A 16,811-nucleotide genomic window follows, 5' to 3' on the forward strand; every position below is an offset into this window, starting at 1 on the left:
AGGAATGGGCACCACTAAGAAGGAAAAAACACACAATGAAACCTCCTCAAATTTTATTTAATCAATTTACACAAATCCACAGCAAATTAGACACAAAATAGCACTATATACAGAATATTACTTACAATACATTACAGATTTGATTGGTGTAGAGTGTCAGCTCTGGCATGATATTTAGTTACAGTGAGGTCCTTTACACAACTGTACCAGGATACAGGAATGTAATGCAACTAAGAAATGTTTTTGTTTTTCCTCAGGCTTCAGGACTGATTCTCTGGCCTGTCTGTTTCTGCAGAGGGCTGAAGTTCTGCCAGGCAAGGTAGTACAGGCACTGCCTAGTCTTGCCTTCTCGCATTCTTCCCCTACACCTGTTTCAATTTCTATACTCCCTTCCATAACCAAACCTGAAACTCTTCTTTAGTCACACAACCTCATACCCTTATAGGAAGTCAAACACTGAATCAAACCTTCTCAGAAAGCCTTCATCATCTACATTAAAGTGCAGAGATCAGCAACTGGGGATGCTGAACAGCTGACAGTCTTACAGAACTAGCCACCTACAGAGCCGTTTCCAGGGGAGTCTAACCTAAGATGACAGCAGCACATACTTCAAAAAGGTAAGACCAAATTCTGTCTGTAACAGTGCAGTATGCTATGAATGTTTCTTGCAGGTTACAAGATGGAGTAATTTCAACTGACTTCAAGACGAAACAGCTTACAACAACACTTTTCCTTTCCTGGCTTTCCTTTAGGTAGAAGGAAAACTACTAATGATGTAAGATAATCATTTCTAACATCACTCCTGTAGTGAAGATATTCGCTACATGACTCCCTGCAGGTACTGTCCTATGTAATGGTTTTGTTGTGGTTTTGTTTTGTTTTGTTTTTTTTAAGGCTAAGGTATTCAGAAGTAAAGATCTTGAGTGAAGTTGGACAACTATTGAAGCAGGTTTTGACTACGAGTTAACATGTGCAGAGTCTTAGAGCATACTACATCTTCTACAGTGGTAAAACAGGGAACAACCTTACAGTACATACAGACCTACATAAACTCGGCAGAGCTCAATAATAAAGGACAGGGACATGAAACCAGTTTTAGCTGAAGCCCAGCACGCCCCAGAGACAATGCTGACTAAAACTGGATGAAAATGGGTCCATGTTAGTGTCTGGGGATGTGGTTCTCCCTTCCAAGCTGATTCTAACATGGGCTCTTCTCCCTTTGTGTAAGGCCTTGCCATGTTCCATTCTACTTGTAGTGCAGCTATTGTCGTCTGTGTGCAGGTAGCAGACAGGAGCCCAACACCAATTCTAGCTTCTGGAAAAGCAGCATTGGCATTACAGGATAACTTAAAAGACTGAAGTGTTTCCTCAGGTTTAACTCTACAGCTTCTTCTGATAAATGATGCATGGAACATTGTAACCGCAGCAGTTATTGCTAGCATGAAATACAAAAAATATCACAGGATGTGATCTTGTCAATTGACTAAAACTGCTGTCAAATATACCCAATTCAGACTACTGCAAGAAGCGCTCAAGTCAAATAAATAACTAAGCAGTTCAAATACTGACAAGTAGTGTACTGGAAACTAAACATCTCTGTACTAGTGCAGAATTTAAAATACACTCCAATTTAAAATTACCTTCTGGAATTGTGGGGTGGGGAACATTGTTCTTTTTGTTTAACAAAAGCCACACGAAAGTTTCTTTCTGTAAATGTCAGCCTTGTTGGGTAAAATCATGCATTGCAGCACTATGTAGCAGAACTGTTCTAATGGAGAATGTCATGATGAGATTGCTTCTACGGCCTCTATCAGATTCAAAGCCAGGCTATACTGCCCGTGATTCTCTGGTAAGTGCTCTATTACTCTGTTAACCAGTTTAGCTGTTGTAGCAATTGGCACTTGCACATTTTGAAGTTCCTGGGGGTCCTATATAAAAGAACAAACACAGCATTAGAGCATTCCCTGCAGATGAGCTTCTGCACATATGCCCTCCTCGTCTTACATAACAAAATTGCTATTTGGGAATTAAGCAGATGCTTGGACCCAGAAGTGTAATTGTACTACTGGTTATTTTGCCCTTCAGACTCTTCTTAACTGAATCTTCACTGCTAATCAATATTCTCAATCAAATTTATTCCTGCAATCTGGAAAACATCAGATCTGAAGCCTGGATAAACAGAAGCACTGATTTCTGAATATTGCCATTAGAAAAGATGGCCAATAGTTTTTTTTTTAAATTGAGCACAAATTATTTTGCCAGAACTTCAGGAGAAAGTATAACCCCCACAACAGAACAGTCACTCCTTCATTCCTCATGAAAGAGAACTGGCACCAGGAAAAATGAGAACTAGGTTCTTGCTTCCATTAGCAAGAAAGCTCAATTCAGATGTAATCTACATCTAAGTAAATAGAATCTTCTGTAAATCAACGTATGATTCTGTTTTCCTAAATCATGCTTAACTTACCATAGCTTTAAGCCAAGTACAAAGTGTTGGAGGAAGTCTAGCAAAGAGTTCCATTCCCTCCTTTGTCTGTATCTGAAGTAAAGCAAAGGCCAGTCTCTGTCCAGCCAGTATAAGCAGCTGCGATGCAAGTACTTCTTTGTCAGATACCTGAAGAAAGGCCTGAAAATGGAAACATACACAGAACTAGATATTATTTTGAGCATGACACAGATCACCCTGAAACGCTGAATCACAGGAAGCTTCTAGTTACTATAAGGAAAAATGGCTTTGAGACTCGTGTTACTTGGTTCTCTAAACAAAACATTTAAAAGCTTCTGAACAGTGGAAGAGAAAACAAAGCAAGACAATTACTCTGTACTTAAAAGCAAGACATACTCCTGAAATGTTAACTGCAGTACCATAAAAAGGGCTGTACCAGTTTAGACCAACAGTCTAGCTCCCCACTGTTATGTTTCCACCAGTTGGTATCTGCTAGGAAAGTGAAGATGACCCACCTTGAGAAATCACTTTTCCAACTTCTGATTTTTCATTGTGAGGATTTTCTGAGTATAGCAATACTTGCCTAACCCTTCTAGACATCTTCAGTAAGTGAAAATGTAACCTCAGCAGAATACCTGACAATGTCATATTGTTATAAAGTTATTAAAAGGGGTTATTACCTCTTCGCCGAGATGATCCATCCCATAACTGTACAATTCACAGACATAATGCATTTTGACCACATCCTCAGAGATTTGAAGATACTGAGCCAAATCCACAGCCAAAGTTGGCCAATTTCTTGCCTTTTCAAAGGGAAACAATTCCTCTTCGGAGGCTTCTTTGGCCTTTTGTGAACATAGCATCTGAACTGCTGCACTCACAACTTTGAGCAAGAACTTGAAAGCAAAAATTAAAAGTTACTTCAGTATCATTTGAAATTGTAGAAATGTAGGAATTCTCAATAACTTACACCTACCTGTTGCCGTATAGATAACACGTTTGGATCCATATCCCCACTAGGTAACAGCTGAATTGAAGTAAGGTCTTTGAAAAATGCATTTTTACCCTAAAATTGAGAACCAAAGCCAATCAGACATACAGTTGAAGTAATCCACACTGATCCAATTTTAAGAAGCCTCAATTTTTTTTACATTTAAATTGCACTACAACTCCTATATCTCTCTGAGAAGTAAAATGGATATTTTAAGTTACAACTATGAAACAAAATATTTGCTCAGGCGGTCACAATCTATCAAGGATTTGCTTTCAAACTTAACCTAATTTAGTAGGCAAGTGTTTGTACCTGCTATAATACCAGCTGGAGCTAAAGCCCAGATGTATTTCCTACTCCCTTATCCTTCAAGAAAGCATGATATATAGGAAGAAATGCTAACTATCTTATACAAAAAATGCATTTTAAGTATTACTTAATAATATAGTTAACTCCACTGAAAAGGTATCCTGGACTACAGATTCACCAAATTTAAGGTAAACTGCAAAATGATGGCATGTGGTAGCCCTTGTTTCAGCCCATTGCCACCTCTGACAGTAGCACAATCGATGCAGAGCACCACTGGCAGCCCTGCTCTGTACTAACACAGGGAAACAAAAGAAGTGTTGAAAGATAAAATCTTTGTAATATTTTCCTTACATACTGGGGCCCTTCTCCAGACTGAAGAGAACAGCCAAGAGAAACACCAAATAGGACTGCACATTACTCATGAAATCATGTACAAATGTATTACCAGTATTGGAAAGGTGCAGCTTACAATAATGTCTAAATTTAGACAGTGAGCTGCTTTTCAGAAACAAGGTAATAAATGGTCTTTGAAACGCTTAAGCACTTCTTTTCAGACACCAAGAAAGAAGATGGCTGAGAATTACAGTTGTATGCATAAGCACAGAGGAACAGGAACAGCCTTCAATTATATTATTGAGAAGCAACATGCAGTCTTAAATGGCATGAGATAATATGCTTGCTGCTAACAGATAAGCATATATAAAAGGTATAAAAACAACAGAATGCGATATATGGTAAAATGCTAAAACCAGATAAAACTGCTCCATCAGAGCATGCATACAGACAAGGACCTACCACAAACTGCCACATTCTGCATTTAGAAAAACCCAATCCATCATTAAGAAGAAATCTTCAGCACAATGCTTTGCAGATCTAAATCTTTTTCTCCTCAGCAGGAATTAGATGGTAGCCCACAGCAGTACTCTAATTTTTAATTTAATTTTTTTTTTTAATTATATTGTTTAGGAGGAAGAAAGCTCAGCGTATGGTACATTCTTTATATCTAAGTCAACATATGTCTGGTTGGATATATACTGCATTTTAAAATGTAGTGAGTCTTTTTTCCTCAGTGGTTTACAGGTATTTAAATGACAAACAGTTTATTCTCTTCAAGGTGAGAATTCCAGAACACTCATCAGCAAGAATGGATACATCAGCAACAGTAACAGAACACTTCTGAACTTAACTATGTTTTTCTCTAATCTGGCACTTCTCAAAGCAACTAGGAAAACCTGTCAACCAGTCGTTTTATCACGCAGTATTTCCAGGCCAACTAATGATTAAGGAGTGGATTTTCACGCAGATGAGGTCACTACAAATCTTTTATTCAAAGTAAAACACCAAATTCCTATGGCAGCCTGAATTCTGGCGACAGCTTCTTTAACACCACAGTGGGCTGTTTTCTTAAAACCATGCACAAACAGTTTGAAGAGTAGAAGGTAGCATGCATTATAGATGCCAAGAGGAAGGACAGCAGTAATGAAATGTAGGCACATCAGCATTCAGAAGACTTACCTTGCTATCAAACAGCGACAGAGGCTTCACACTCTTCAGAGAAAACCTCATGATGGCATACAAGACAGTACATAACACAAACTGGTGCTCAACAAGTGGGTAGTGAATGCGTTTCTGCTCAAGTGCCAGTTCTACTATCGATACCGGCCCTTCCACAGACATCCAGGCATCCTCAGTGTCCAGGACAGGAGCTTGCATTTCATCACTACTCACATCAGCCTAGCAGATGAATGTAAAAAGCTGTCACACACAAGATGTGATCTGTATTGGCCTTCTACACAAAAAACACATCTTTAATCAGAAACTCTCTGCAACGAAATTAAAAAATTAACAAGAGAATTTCGTATTTTCTAGATGAGATTGTGAACATTCGTCTGAATTAGGCAGAAATAAGGATAAGCATATGCCTTAATGTAAATCAGTTCCTTCTACAGAAAAAAATAAAAATGAAAATCTTACCTCTAGCAACGTTTGCAGAAGATCTGAGCAGCAGCCAAGGAAAGCTGTCGTGGCTGTGTCACTCATACCCACATCCTGTTAACAATATTAAATTCCATTTGTTTCAGACAGAATTCAAGCAGGCTTTTATTAGCTATATATATATATATATATCTCTCTCTCTCTCTCTCTCTCTCTCTGAGAAAACAGGTGTTGATATAACAAACACATTGTTAAGCCTATTATATATTTTAAGCTAAATAAACATTCATTTTAAGCATAGAGATTTAGAAGTAACAGGAAAAAAGTAGAAAATAAGCTTTCCATTATCTTGAAAAATAAATGTAAAGCTCAATTGGATATTTAAAATATTGCATTTCCACAGAAGATAGAACAGCTCAAGTAATCACATCCAGTACGTTTCATTTGCTGAGCTTATCAATTGCCTTGCAAGAGTTTAAAACAACAAAGTTATACATGAAAAAATGAATGAAAAATAACAGCAATTTGTCACATGACCTCAAGTTTCAAAACTTTCACACTTCAAAAACAAGTCATAAGCTAATATTAAAATAAAAGAGGATTTTCTTGTTAAATTTCTCCTCATGTGAGACAGAAGTAGTTACTTGCCCTTCTGCATAATCTGTCCTTCGGAGCTTTTCCAACCTGTTTAAAGAAAATTCCATGTTTCAGCACGTGAAATCACCATTATTATTATAGAGCATCTGTTATCTTGCAAATATTCTATTACTTAGAATATTCCTAATATTAAAAAGTTCATTACAGCTACATGATGCAACACACTGCATTGCTTTCTTTAAATATATATATAAATAAATATATGTATATGAAGAATGATGAATTAAATACTGGTGCCAGTGATGTATGATAGACATACTGTAGATGGCAGAAACAAACACCACCAATGCCAACATTTAGTTCATCATTCTTAACATCTAGAATTAAGGCCCACAGGTTCTTTCAAATCTTAAATCTGGTTAAGAAATTCCCAGTGATTACTATAATACAGAATAATGGCAAGTGTGATATTATGAGGAAACAAGGAGAATAAGGGAGAAGAAAAGGGAGAGCTCCAGAATATTCATTGGGATAGATGGAAAAAGATATTACAACATGGTTTTCATGCTTTGCCCATGTAAATTCTTCAGAAAAAGCCCCTCAAGTCATTCCTGTTCAGAAATGTTACTACGATGCCACTTAGGTTCCACTTCTGCAAGTAGAACCACATTTTGCATGCAATGAATCACGTATCAGTGGAAGCTTTCTTCAACAAGCAGAAAGAAATAAAATTCCTATGCATCTTGGCAGAGTCTAAATGCCTGAAGCGAGATAGCAGGATCCTGAGTCACTGTGGCCCATTGCGCTGATTCAACACCTGAACTGAAAACAACTTTCAGCTGTTGCTGTTGGGACTGATTAAACACCTGTGTGGCAGCTGTAGGCAGAAATAATGGTGATGGGTGTACGTAAAGGCATGCAGAAAAACTGGAAGAAACATCTTTTTTCTGCTTCTGCAGAAGAAGCATCTACCACAGATACACACAACTAATAAGCCCATTTGCTGAAAGAAATGAGGAAGATGGCATATTCCAATTCATACACAGTTCAGCCAAAAGCTAAAGCAGAAAATCAGAGGAGCATAGGAAGAGGAAAAAAAAAGACAAGATAGAAAATTATTGGGTGTGTTTTGTGTTTTGGTTGGTTTTGTTGTTTTTAGAATCACTGTCAACACCTGGACTTCTATCTTGTAGATAGCTGTCTACCAGTCAGCAGGTATGCTGCATATTGCAAGCACTACATTTAGCAGGGATAAAGTACTGATAAAACTCATAGCAAACAAGCTACAAGCCAGAGGGTGATTCAGCAATGTAGCATGAGTTTAAAATGCTCAACAGTACTCACAAAACGTTCTGCATTCTGCAGAGCTCATATACCTCCAACATTTGGAAGAGCTGCAGCTTGCAGAACCCAAGAAGCTTCTTGTCAACAACTTACCAGGAAACAGGCCCAGAAAAAATACTTACTTTGTTAAGTGAAAGCTTTATGTACAAATACATACATGCACACAAAGATAACTTCAAATGTTTTATTCAGTAATTACAAGTTAATGCTGCATATAAGGCTTCAGTACATCAGCCAGACTCCATTACTGCTTAAAGCAATACTCAGTTGATCATTCCAAGGAACAATTGAATATTCTAAGATATGCATTCCTTCCTCAGAATCCAAAAATTACCCGCACAATACACCTAACAAGCAGGAGATTTTTTGACCTTTACATTAAAAGATATCCCACTTTTTAATTTAAATCCACAGCATATAAATACTAGCCTCAAAACTACTATCATAATGCTACACTCACCTTGTCCATTAGATACGTAGCAGAAGAAAGCCTTTTTACTATGAATGTATTCCACATCATCAGAGCAATACCTAGAACAATCACAAACTTGTGAACTCCATGTGAATGCAGGTGAGATTTTAGGCAATACAAGTACAGACTGAAAAGCCATGGGCCAAAGTTCTTGTAACACTGGGGATTTTAAAATTAGATGGTGAATGAAACAAGAAGGAATTGTCAGTTATTCTCACTGCTTTATAGTTGGACTTCAGATGTCCTGGAGCAGACTTTCTTGGTGATCAAACATTCAGAAGTGCATTCATGAGTAAGAAATGCATGAATTGTAATTGACTACAAGGACTATGTGCTAGAATTTTAAATGCACATAAAATAATTAAACACTTTTTCTTAAGCAGCTTTTAGTTTAATGTTAGCTTTATGTAACCAACATACATCCATGTTTCTGATGGAAACTCTTAGCACATGAAAAATATGAGCAAGAAGTTTATTTGGGGTCAAGGCTGCTGACAAAACAGCCACTGCTATCAACTACTTGTATTTACACTTGTCTGTTGACAAAACTGTCGATTTGCAGTTCCAAAGATCATTTTTATTAACAGCTTCATACTTACCATGCTGAACGTGAGCATTAATGATGCATCGAAGATGATCTATAGACCTAATAAGAAAGCATGCTTCCTTATGTAAAACAAAAAAAGTGAAAGAACAAGTTAATATTATTCATTATGCAAAACTTGTTTTAAATGTAAACTATTGATTGCTAAGACACCCAGGTCTATTATAAAGCTCTTCATTTTTGACAGCTGTAGAACTTGTTCCGAGCTTTTGCAGTCTTCTCTCCTGCTACCTGACATACCTATATCCATAAACACACTGTCATTCACACCAGGGTTTTGTCAACAGTATGTACCACTAACCTACTCACTGCTGAAAGATATCCCCACTGAATAATAACAATCCACTTTCTTACATACAAAATCCATTTGTGCTAGAAAGATTAATTTTCACTTTCATTATGGTAGAGTAAGCTCTTAAAATTCTCCAATGAACCTTTTTCCCATAGCAAGATGTTGCATTGCACAGATACAAGCAGTGCTGACTGCATTTTTCATATCATCTAAAAATTCTGATAGCATTACAACTTCGGACAACATTCTCCATTTGCTTATAGGGAACCCATGGAAAACAGCAATTCCATGTTTGCTTTTTTCCCCTAACAATTATCCCCAACAGTGGCAAAATGAAGGAAAAAATCTAAAAATATTGAAGAAATCTCTTCCCTCTTTAAACTGAATGGATTCCAGTCTAAAAAGCATTCTATGATCTATTTAGACAAAACATTCATCACTCCTATGCAGTAATGATTTTTTTTTTTACACTACAAAATACTGATGGAACACTTCATGCTGCTTATTTCAAACTCCTGAGAATCTGACAGCTTAGAAGCACACTGTCCTGTCTTTGTGTGGTACCATTCAACCCTTGAACTCAATTTAATTTACACTTCCCCTCTATAGCAATAAAATTGTAACCAGCACGCTATCAAATAGTGTCTTCTGAAGAATTTTATCAACTAAAACTTGTGGAAGTGCTTCTAGAGAGTTATTCTTAACCACTGTTCCCTGCAAATGAAGTTCTTTTACCTCTGGATCCTTATTCCATTGCACTACATACTCCCAACAGCAGTGCGCATGGAGCACATCCACTTCAAGACTGCATGGAAACTGCTGATATGCAAGTTGCAGCAGCTCTAGGAAAAAGAAAAATATCAGGAGTTACAAGACAGGCCTCTTCTCATAATTTCTGCTATTTCACAACAGTAACAAAGGCATCTCTGAAAGGAGTCAAAATTTAAAAAAAAAAAAAAAAAAAAAAAGGTTATTTTCTTACCTAGGATTGTTTCCAAGTCTTCATCTATTTCTGGTTCCTCAAGAAAGATATTTGTATGCATTTCTTCAGATTCTTCAGTATTATCTGTATTGTTCCTGTGCTGTGCCAAATTCAGTACAAGAGGATTGAAGCCTTGCTTAAAAACCCACTTTGCTACAGTGTCAGCAATACCTCCTGGAACAGTAAAACAACAAAGAAGTCTTGAAATGCAGTCAGTGTACATCCCAGGAGATTTAAAGTTCACAACTGAAGAACAGAAAAGAAATGCTATTAACTAATATCATTAATTATATTAAGTTGATGTTGCCAATCAAAAATGTATTAACCAGCTGACTTAAGTTTACAATGCAGTCTTTATGGTAATGCCTTTTATCAGTTTGATACATGGTTTGCTTTGTTTTTAAGCTAAGAAAAGTAAACAGCAGAACAATTTCCAGTATAGTTTCCATTTCATGAAGTAGGTAAGGAAGGCTCAGAACTGCATTACAAAGACAATCAATCATCCTTCCAAGAGAAAAAAAACATACCTTTTCCACCTTCCAGCAATTTCTTTACAGAAAGCCTACCCAAAGGCTCACTCTGTAGAGATGAAACTCTTATTGTCTTCTTGCTCACTTTGCTGTGCAGCAGTGTCTGAAGTATCAGACAGTCCTCTAACTGTTTCAGCAGGAGCTTCCAATATTCAGCATCAAGGGAAAGTGCTTCCCAGGATTCCGTGTCTGAACCTACAACTATTTGGGAAAACTAACACAACATATTAACTGTTTCGTGTCTGTTCACTTTAAGTAGCACAGGTCTCTTTAAGAAAATGCACAATATTAAAATTGAAAGCTGTATCTCACGAGGTACTCTACTTAAAAAATTATACAGCTCAAGATACACACATTAACTATTATGGAAAGGTAAGTTAACATCCCACACTGCTCACAAGACACACAGATTCTTAAATAAAAGCATGAAGAAACAAAAGGACCTGAAAGGTCATCTTATTGCCCTATTTAAATTTTGTATTTGGTTGAAAAATGAATTAATTAAATCTTTTTGATGAGATTTTAAGTCCTCCAATACACACACAATATTTAATTCCTTCCATATATGATTATTTCACCTACATCTCTATTTCCCACCATATGAAAGAAAGTATTTCTGTTTTGCAGACCCAGAAGAATTGGACCATACAATATCAGAGTTCTGTGCACTATTTTGATATTCTCATGTTAATGAGCAAATACTTTAATAGGAACACCAGGAATTTCTCCAGTAGGGTGCAGATCCCACTTTTAGCTTATTGCACTAAAACAACAAACTCTAAAGTTTCTCAGATGCCTGGTCATTAGCAGTTTGAGGCTGTAAGCCAAAGTGTGGTAGAAAAAAAAGGAATAGAAGATAAACGGTTGTATGGAAGGGAAATTCTATGACTGTTTCTTTCAAGAGCAGAATAGTAAAAAAAAAGTAGCAAAGGAGAGAGTGTATGGGTAAAGCATAATATGTTGCAATGTACCAGTGTTCCTATTTGGGCAACACTGGAAATTTTAACCTACAGAATTGGATTAGTTAAGATGAAGGGAGAGAGTTACTACAACACTTCCCAGCAACCTAGGTACAACCTATAAAGCAACCTATTTACAAGTTTGAATATCACCTAAACTCCACCTAATCTTTCAAGACAAGCAGTAAAACTCACACATTTAGTGCTACTTCAAAACGGAAGAAGTATTTTCATTCTTAATGGCAATGCTGCATGCAGTTTCATAGTGATAACAAGTCTGTAAACACAGATCCTTACTGCAAAAAAAAAAACAAAACAAACCTCACACCTTAAAGGAGGTATAATAGTAAAGGCTAAGAAAATTCAGCAGTATATTAAAAATGCAGCTGTGAGCTTCTTAAATTTGTCTGAGAACTGCACAGGATTTGTCAGTATTATTTGATAGCAAGAGAGAAGTTGGCAGTACAGTTGCCATATAGTACGCATAGCAAACACTTCTGACATATCATTCATTTACCTCAGCACAGTACTATTCAAACACAAATACTGATTTTCAGGCTTGCAGGAGGGAACGCTTGCACCCATGTTAGAATGATAAGTGAACGCTGTAGGTGTTACTCCATGACAAAGACAGCAATTTGCTATGAAACTGACACAGTGAATACAACTGAAGGGAGAAGTACACGATGACTGACCTTCTTCTCTGTCACACTGTCAATTATCTGTGCCGTAACTGAATGTCCAACGTAAGCAGATAGTAAGGCAGCTGCATTATTTTCAGACTGAATACAAGCTGTTCGCATCTGCTGCCACCAGGGGGAAACAGACTGGGTGTCCCAGGACTCATCAATAGCAACTGTGGAGACCAGGAAAACTCATGCTGTGTCATGAGGTGTTAGAACTAATAAAAGCAGTAACCCTGAAAACAGCACTTACTGATACGCCATACATTAGGAGCAATTTCCAATTAGTCTAAATTACCTTTTTTTTGTTTTTTGTTTTTTTTTTTCTTAAGATATGTAACATATTTCTTAGATTACAACTCTAATTATTTTAACAAAAGCAGAACGTGAATTCCTCCTTCTCCAAGATTAACTCATAGAAAGCAGGCAACAGGTTAAATCACTAGGGAGTAAACCCTGCTGCACTCACTAGACTTAAGGAATACTATAATACAATGCTTCACAACACAACTAGCTTCCATGTGATTTTATGATTCCCCATGTACTCAATGTGCTCAATCTGGTTCTCTTCATGTTCAGCAGAATTAAATTGTTCAGACAACAGCAACAGCTTATTCATGCTTCCAGTTTCAATGATGTCCTATGGTGAAATGGACATAAGGGAACTTGATGCTAACATACCCATAGCAGCTCTCAGTGAGCTAGGAGAATCAGTAATTGTTTATTACACAACTTATCCAAAATAATGCAAAGCTGACCTCACAGATCACCCCTCAAACTACAGAGATGTTCAATGAACAAATGCATCTAAAATAGCAACTGTGTTGGTCTCAACACAAGTTAATGCAACTCAAAGGATTTCTGAGCACCCAGCACACAAGAGAGGGGCACAAATCCATACACTGCAGAAACAGAGGAAAAGTATCAGAACAGCCACTTTCTGATGCCAAATAGTAGCTGCATCCACTTAGAGCTGAGTGACATTGCAAGGAACCAAGCATGCTTTTAAATGTAACAGTCTTCAGACTTCAACTATATTATTGAGGTAGTTGCTACAGAATTTGTCAGCATGAAACACTGAATCCTGTCAGATTTTTTTTGGAGAGGAGGAAAACCTCCTCAAAATAATATAGACTCAAATTACTGACAATTTGAAATTAATTGGCATTAGTTGTGCTTTAAAATTCCAAATGCACATTTCACCTTTCATCTTGCTCAGAAGTGACAGCATAGTGTGAAGGTAACTGGTAGAATCTGGTTTCTCAAGAATATCTTTTTCTCTGGAAAGCCATAAGTTCAGAAGGAGTGACTAGAAAAAGAAACACAAAATTTAAACAACAGAACAAAGGATTTTTATACCGCAATATACCTAATGCAAACACTTTCTTGTGCAAGTTCTGTGTACAGAAAGTTAAAAATGTATTGAGCAAATCAGTATCTTACGGACTTTAAAGGAAGTAATACAATTACAGGGAAGGTTTAGGTTAAATACTAGGACGAAGTTTTTCCACACAGGGGGTGGTGACACACTGGAACAGGCTGCCCAAGGAGGCTGTGGATGCCCCATCCCTGGAGGCATTCAAGGCCAGGCTGGATGTGGCTCTGGGCAGCCTGGTCTGGTGGTTGGTGACCCTGTGCATAGCAGAGGTGTTGAAAGTAGGTGATCATTGTGGTCCTTTTCAACCCAGGCCATTCCACAATTCTATGAATACAATTCATAGAATTAGATACATTGGAAAATACTCTTCTGAAGGCACAGACAGGTCACACAAGTATACGAGCAATCTTAACTTGGTAAAAATTACCACTTAATATTACAGCTGAAAATCTTAAAAAGCTAGCTAATATTTAAACACGTATTTCAGTCATCAGCAAATATTAGAAAAGCAGTAAAAACAATAAAATGACAAGCAGATGAAAGAAAGATGAGTGTCTCAACAGCACTAGTGATTCTGACAGATTTACTTTGATTTCTTTTTCTTTTTAAATTTCTTTGCTTGAAACGGGATTTGTAAGAAGTGTCTCTGTCACTGCAGTTAACCACTTTACTGTTGCTTCTCTCTGTAAAAAATAAATCTTAAGAAAATTCTAAAAGAACATTGCAGGCCTCCAGACATCCTCACATTTTCTACTCTTTTTTGTTTTTGTTTTTGTTTTTTCCTTTGACACCTTTTAAGTCGCTTATATTTAAGCTTAGCACTTAAAAGATGAATATGAGGACATGGAAAACAGTCCAAAAATAAAACACTCAATTTTCAATTCAGCATTTTGTTTTCAAAACCAGGAAGTTTTAAAGTGTGTAATAAATACCTTACCAACAAAATTTGAGGGCTAAAACCTGCTGATTCCAACGCATGGCACATTTCCTCTGTAGAGCTCTCTCCACACAAACACTTCCAGAAGAAAAAGCTGCCTGAAGTAAAATTCCATCAACATGATGAATGATATCAAGAGACATCACCTCTTCCTTAGAATTATAGGAAATACTACCTGCTGGTCAGGTCCCACTGACTGAATACAGAGGACTACTAAGCATTAAGCAGGACACTCTGACACATAGTGGAGAAGGTGGTTCATTACAAAGGACGTAAACATTCCTACCACACTACAGCACACACAAACGGATTTATAATAAAACAAAGGTTATTATACTGCCTGGGTTATGCATTTATTTCAATTCAAAGAACGGCTTGAAGAGATGGACAAGTTTATCTGCTAAGTAACCCCTACCTGAATGGCAGAATGTTGCATCTTGTACAGAAAACCACAGACACTTCAACCAATTTAAAAAAAAAACAAAACAAATCCAGAACAAATTAATTGGATAATTCACTCTCAGTACTACAAAAGCTATGGGTATAAATTCCTCAGCACAACATTCATATTTCAGTTATTTTTGTTTTACTTAGAGCTGAATATCCTACTGATGATCTTCATTCAAAGGGGTGGGGAGAAGTACTTCTATCCCAGTTCGTAAACCCAAGTAAACCGTAACAGTAGAGAAAATGCAAGTTCACTTAAGTAGGTTAGTAACAGTTTTACAGACAAACCACACAGACAAAAGCCAAGCTCTTCTGCTTCAGTTTTCTATTCCAGTTTCCCTCTAAGTCTGACAACTAAGGCCAAAAGAAGCAGGGGACCACTAGGCAAACACCACATAACGCCCGTGCACAGAATTCCATTCTTGCACCAGGAATCCTGAAGTTGGTGGCCCTGATTCTCGCAGGGGTGTTGGAACTTGATGACCCCTGAGGTCCCTTCCAACCCAAGCCATTCTTTGATTCTATGATTCCCCAGAAAAGAAGTAATGTAGAAAGACAGAGCCTTTGAGACAGTTATTGAACAAAAGCCACTCAAGGCCAGCTCTGAACAAATCTGCAAACTAAAGGTGAGTCCAGACAGTAATCCCAACCCATAAGCCAACATACAGCCCAGCCACGTTCAGGACCTGCATCACCAAAATTTCAGATCAACACTGTCAAAAACCTCCCCAGTTCCACCAAGGAGGGGTCTCTGCTCCCTAAAACTAATAGTTCTATACTGCTTCTGGCCAGCTCCCATTTCTGAGGTCCCCATCACTAACTCAACATTTGAGATGCAGTGACCAGCAAGGACATGAAATACTTTATAAGGTACCAGTGTCCAACTAAGTGCAGTTAACAGATAAATGGAGAGTGATAACGCTGCTTTAGGGTAAACATATCTACACATGTAATTAAATTGCATTAATATCCTTCTAGACAGAAAGACTTGTCCCATGCCTAAAGGTAAGAGCCTGGAGCTATTACTGTGAGAAACTTTGTTGATGTAGGCCAGCTTGTTACATGCCACCAGGTTAAGCTAAAATATGTATTTATAGCATCTTAGGATATAATTAGTCTTAAAGGTATTCTGACAAGCAGCTCAGTAGCTCTTACCTAAATTCACACATTCGTTGTCTTCCATATTTTTTACATTAATTGCATCCTTTTCACACTCTAAATACTCCAAGAACATTTTCACAGACAATACATCACCCTTCTCGTCAGCAAACTGAACAGCAGTTTGGGCATTTTCTTTCTTGTACTTTTCCAGCAATGTTTGGAGCCTATGAAAATCTTTTTCTTCCAGCCGAAGCAGTTTAGCCAAGTCCTTGAAAGCAAAAACCCCAAAAATCCCATATCACAAGACTAATGCAATGTTTTACAAAAGGATGTTACAAACTTAAAAAAAAAAAAAACAACAAAAACAACCAAACAACAAATCAGAAAAGTCAAAATATTTCTGACATCAAAAATGCCTTAAAAGATTAAAATTACTGAATAATCACAAATTCAGTTATTCACATTGGCTAAAAGACCTTAGGTAACTTCATATTTAAGCTAATTCAATAGGAAACTGTATTTAGATCTTGCTAATGACATACAGGCACGTTTGCTGATGGATGACTTATCACCCATCTGTATAATTCCTAGAAAAGCACAAGCTTTATTTTAAATGATAACAAAAATAAGGCAAATTATTATGCGACCATAGAATTCTACTGAAATGCCTAAAAACCTCACATAAGCAAGCATCAGGTCTTGTGATTTCTATCGGTTCTAAAATACCTCTGCAAAACTCAAGTTAAGAACGCACTATGTATTCTGCATAAAGAGCTGATATCAGGAGATCCTGATTTTATTTTC

At 37.2% G+C, this 16,811-nt stretch overlaps 1 protein-coding gene across 2 annotated transcripts in view; it reads right to left on the reverse strand.

Moving 5' to 3' along the window:
* Nucleotides 1–36: 36 nt before the first annotated feature.
* The window catches only part of RAB3GAP2 (RAB3 GTPase activating non-catalytic protein subunit 2), a 41,761-nt gene continuing 24,986 nt past the window's right edge, over nucleotides 37–16,811 (reverse strand). For both annotated transcript variants that reach the window (XM_042895233.1, XM_042895232.1), the window contains exons 20-35: nucleotides 16,062–16,275; nucleotides 14,460–14,557; nucleotides 13,348–13,453; nucleotides 12,157–12,317; nucleotides 10,500–10,716; nucleotides 9,973–10,146; nucleotides 9,726–9,832; nucleotides 8,694–8,760; nucleotides 8,083–8,153; nucleotides 6,330–6,365; nucleotides 5,721–5,795; nucleotides 5,262–5,480; nucleotides 3,423–3,512; nucleotides 3,127–3,342; nucleotides 2,468–2,626; nucleotides 37–1,928 (exon numbers count right to left, since the gene is read on the reverse strand). In XM_042895233.1, coding sequence (XP_042751167.1) covers nucleotides 1,782–1,928; nucleotides 2,468–2,626; nucleotides 3,127–3,342; nucleotides 3,423–3,512; nucleotides 5,262–5,480; nucleotides 5,721–5,795; nucleotides 6,330–6,365; nucleotides 8,083–8,153; nucleotides 8,694–8,760; nucleotides 9,726–9,832; nucleotides 9,973–10,146; nucleotides 10,500–10,716; nucleotides 12,157–12,317; nucleotides 13,348–13,453; nucleotides 14,460–14,557; nucleotides 16,062–16,275 — 2,157 coding nt within the window. In that variant the 3' untranslated portion in view covers nucleotides 37–1,781. The remainder of the gene's footprint in view (nucleotides 1,929–2,467; nucleotides 2,627–3,126; nucleotides 3,343–3,422; nucleotides 3,513–5,261; nucleotides 5,481–5,720; nucleotides 5,796–6,329; nucleotides 6,366–8,082; nucleotides 8,154–8,693; nucleotides 8,761–9,725; nucleotides 9,833–9,972; nucleotides 10,147–10,499; nucleotides 10,717–12,156; nucleotides 12,318–13,347; nucleotides 13,454–14,459; nucleotides 14,558–16,061; nucleotides 16,276–16,811) is intronic.

The sequence above is a fragment of the Lagopus leucura genome, unplaced genomic scaffold, assembly GCF_019238085.1.
Source record: "Lagopus leucura isolate 7727_CA_CO unplaced genomic scaffold, USGS_WTPT01 Super-Scaffold_73, whole genome shotgun sequence".
NCBI lineage: Eukaryota > Metazoa > Chordata > Aves > Galliformes > Phasianidae > Lagopus > Lagopus leucura.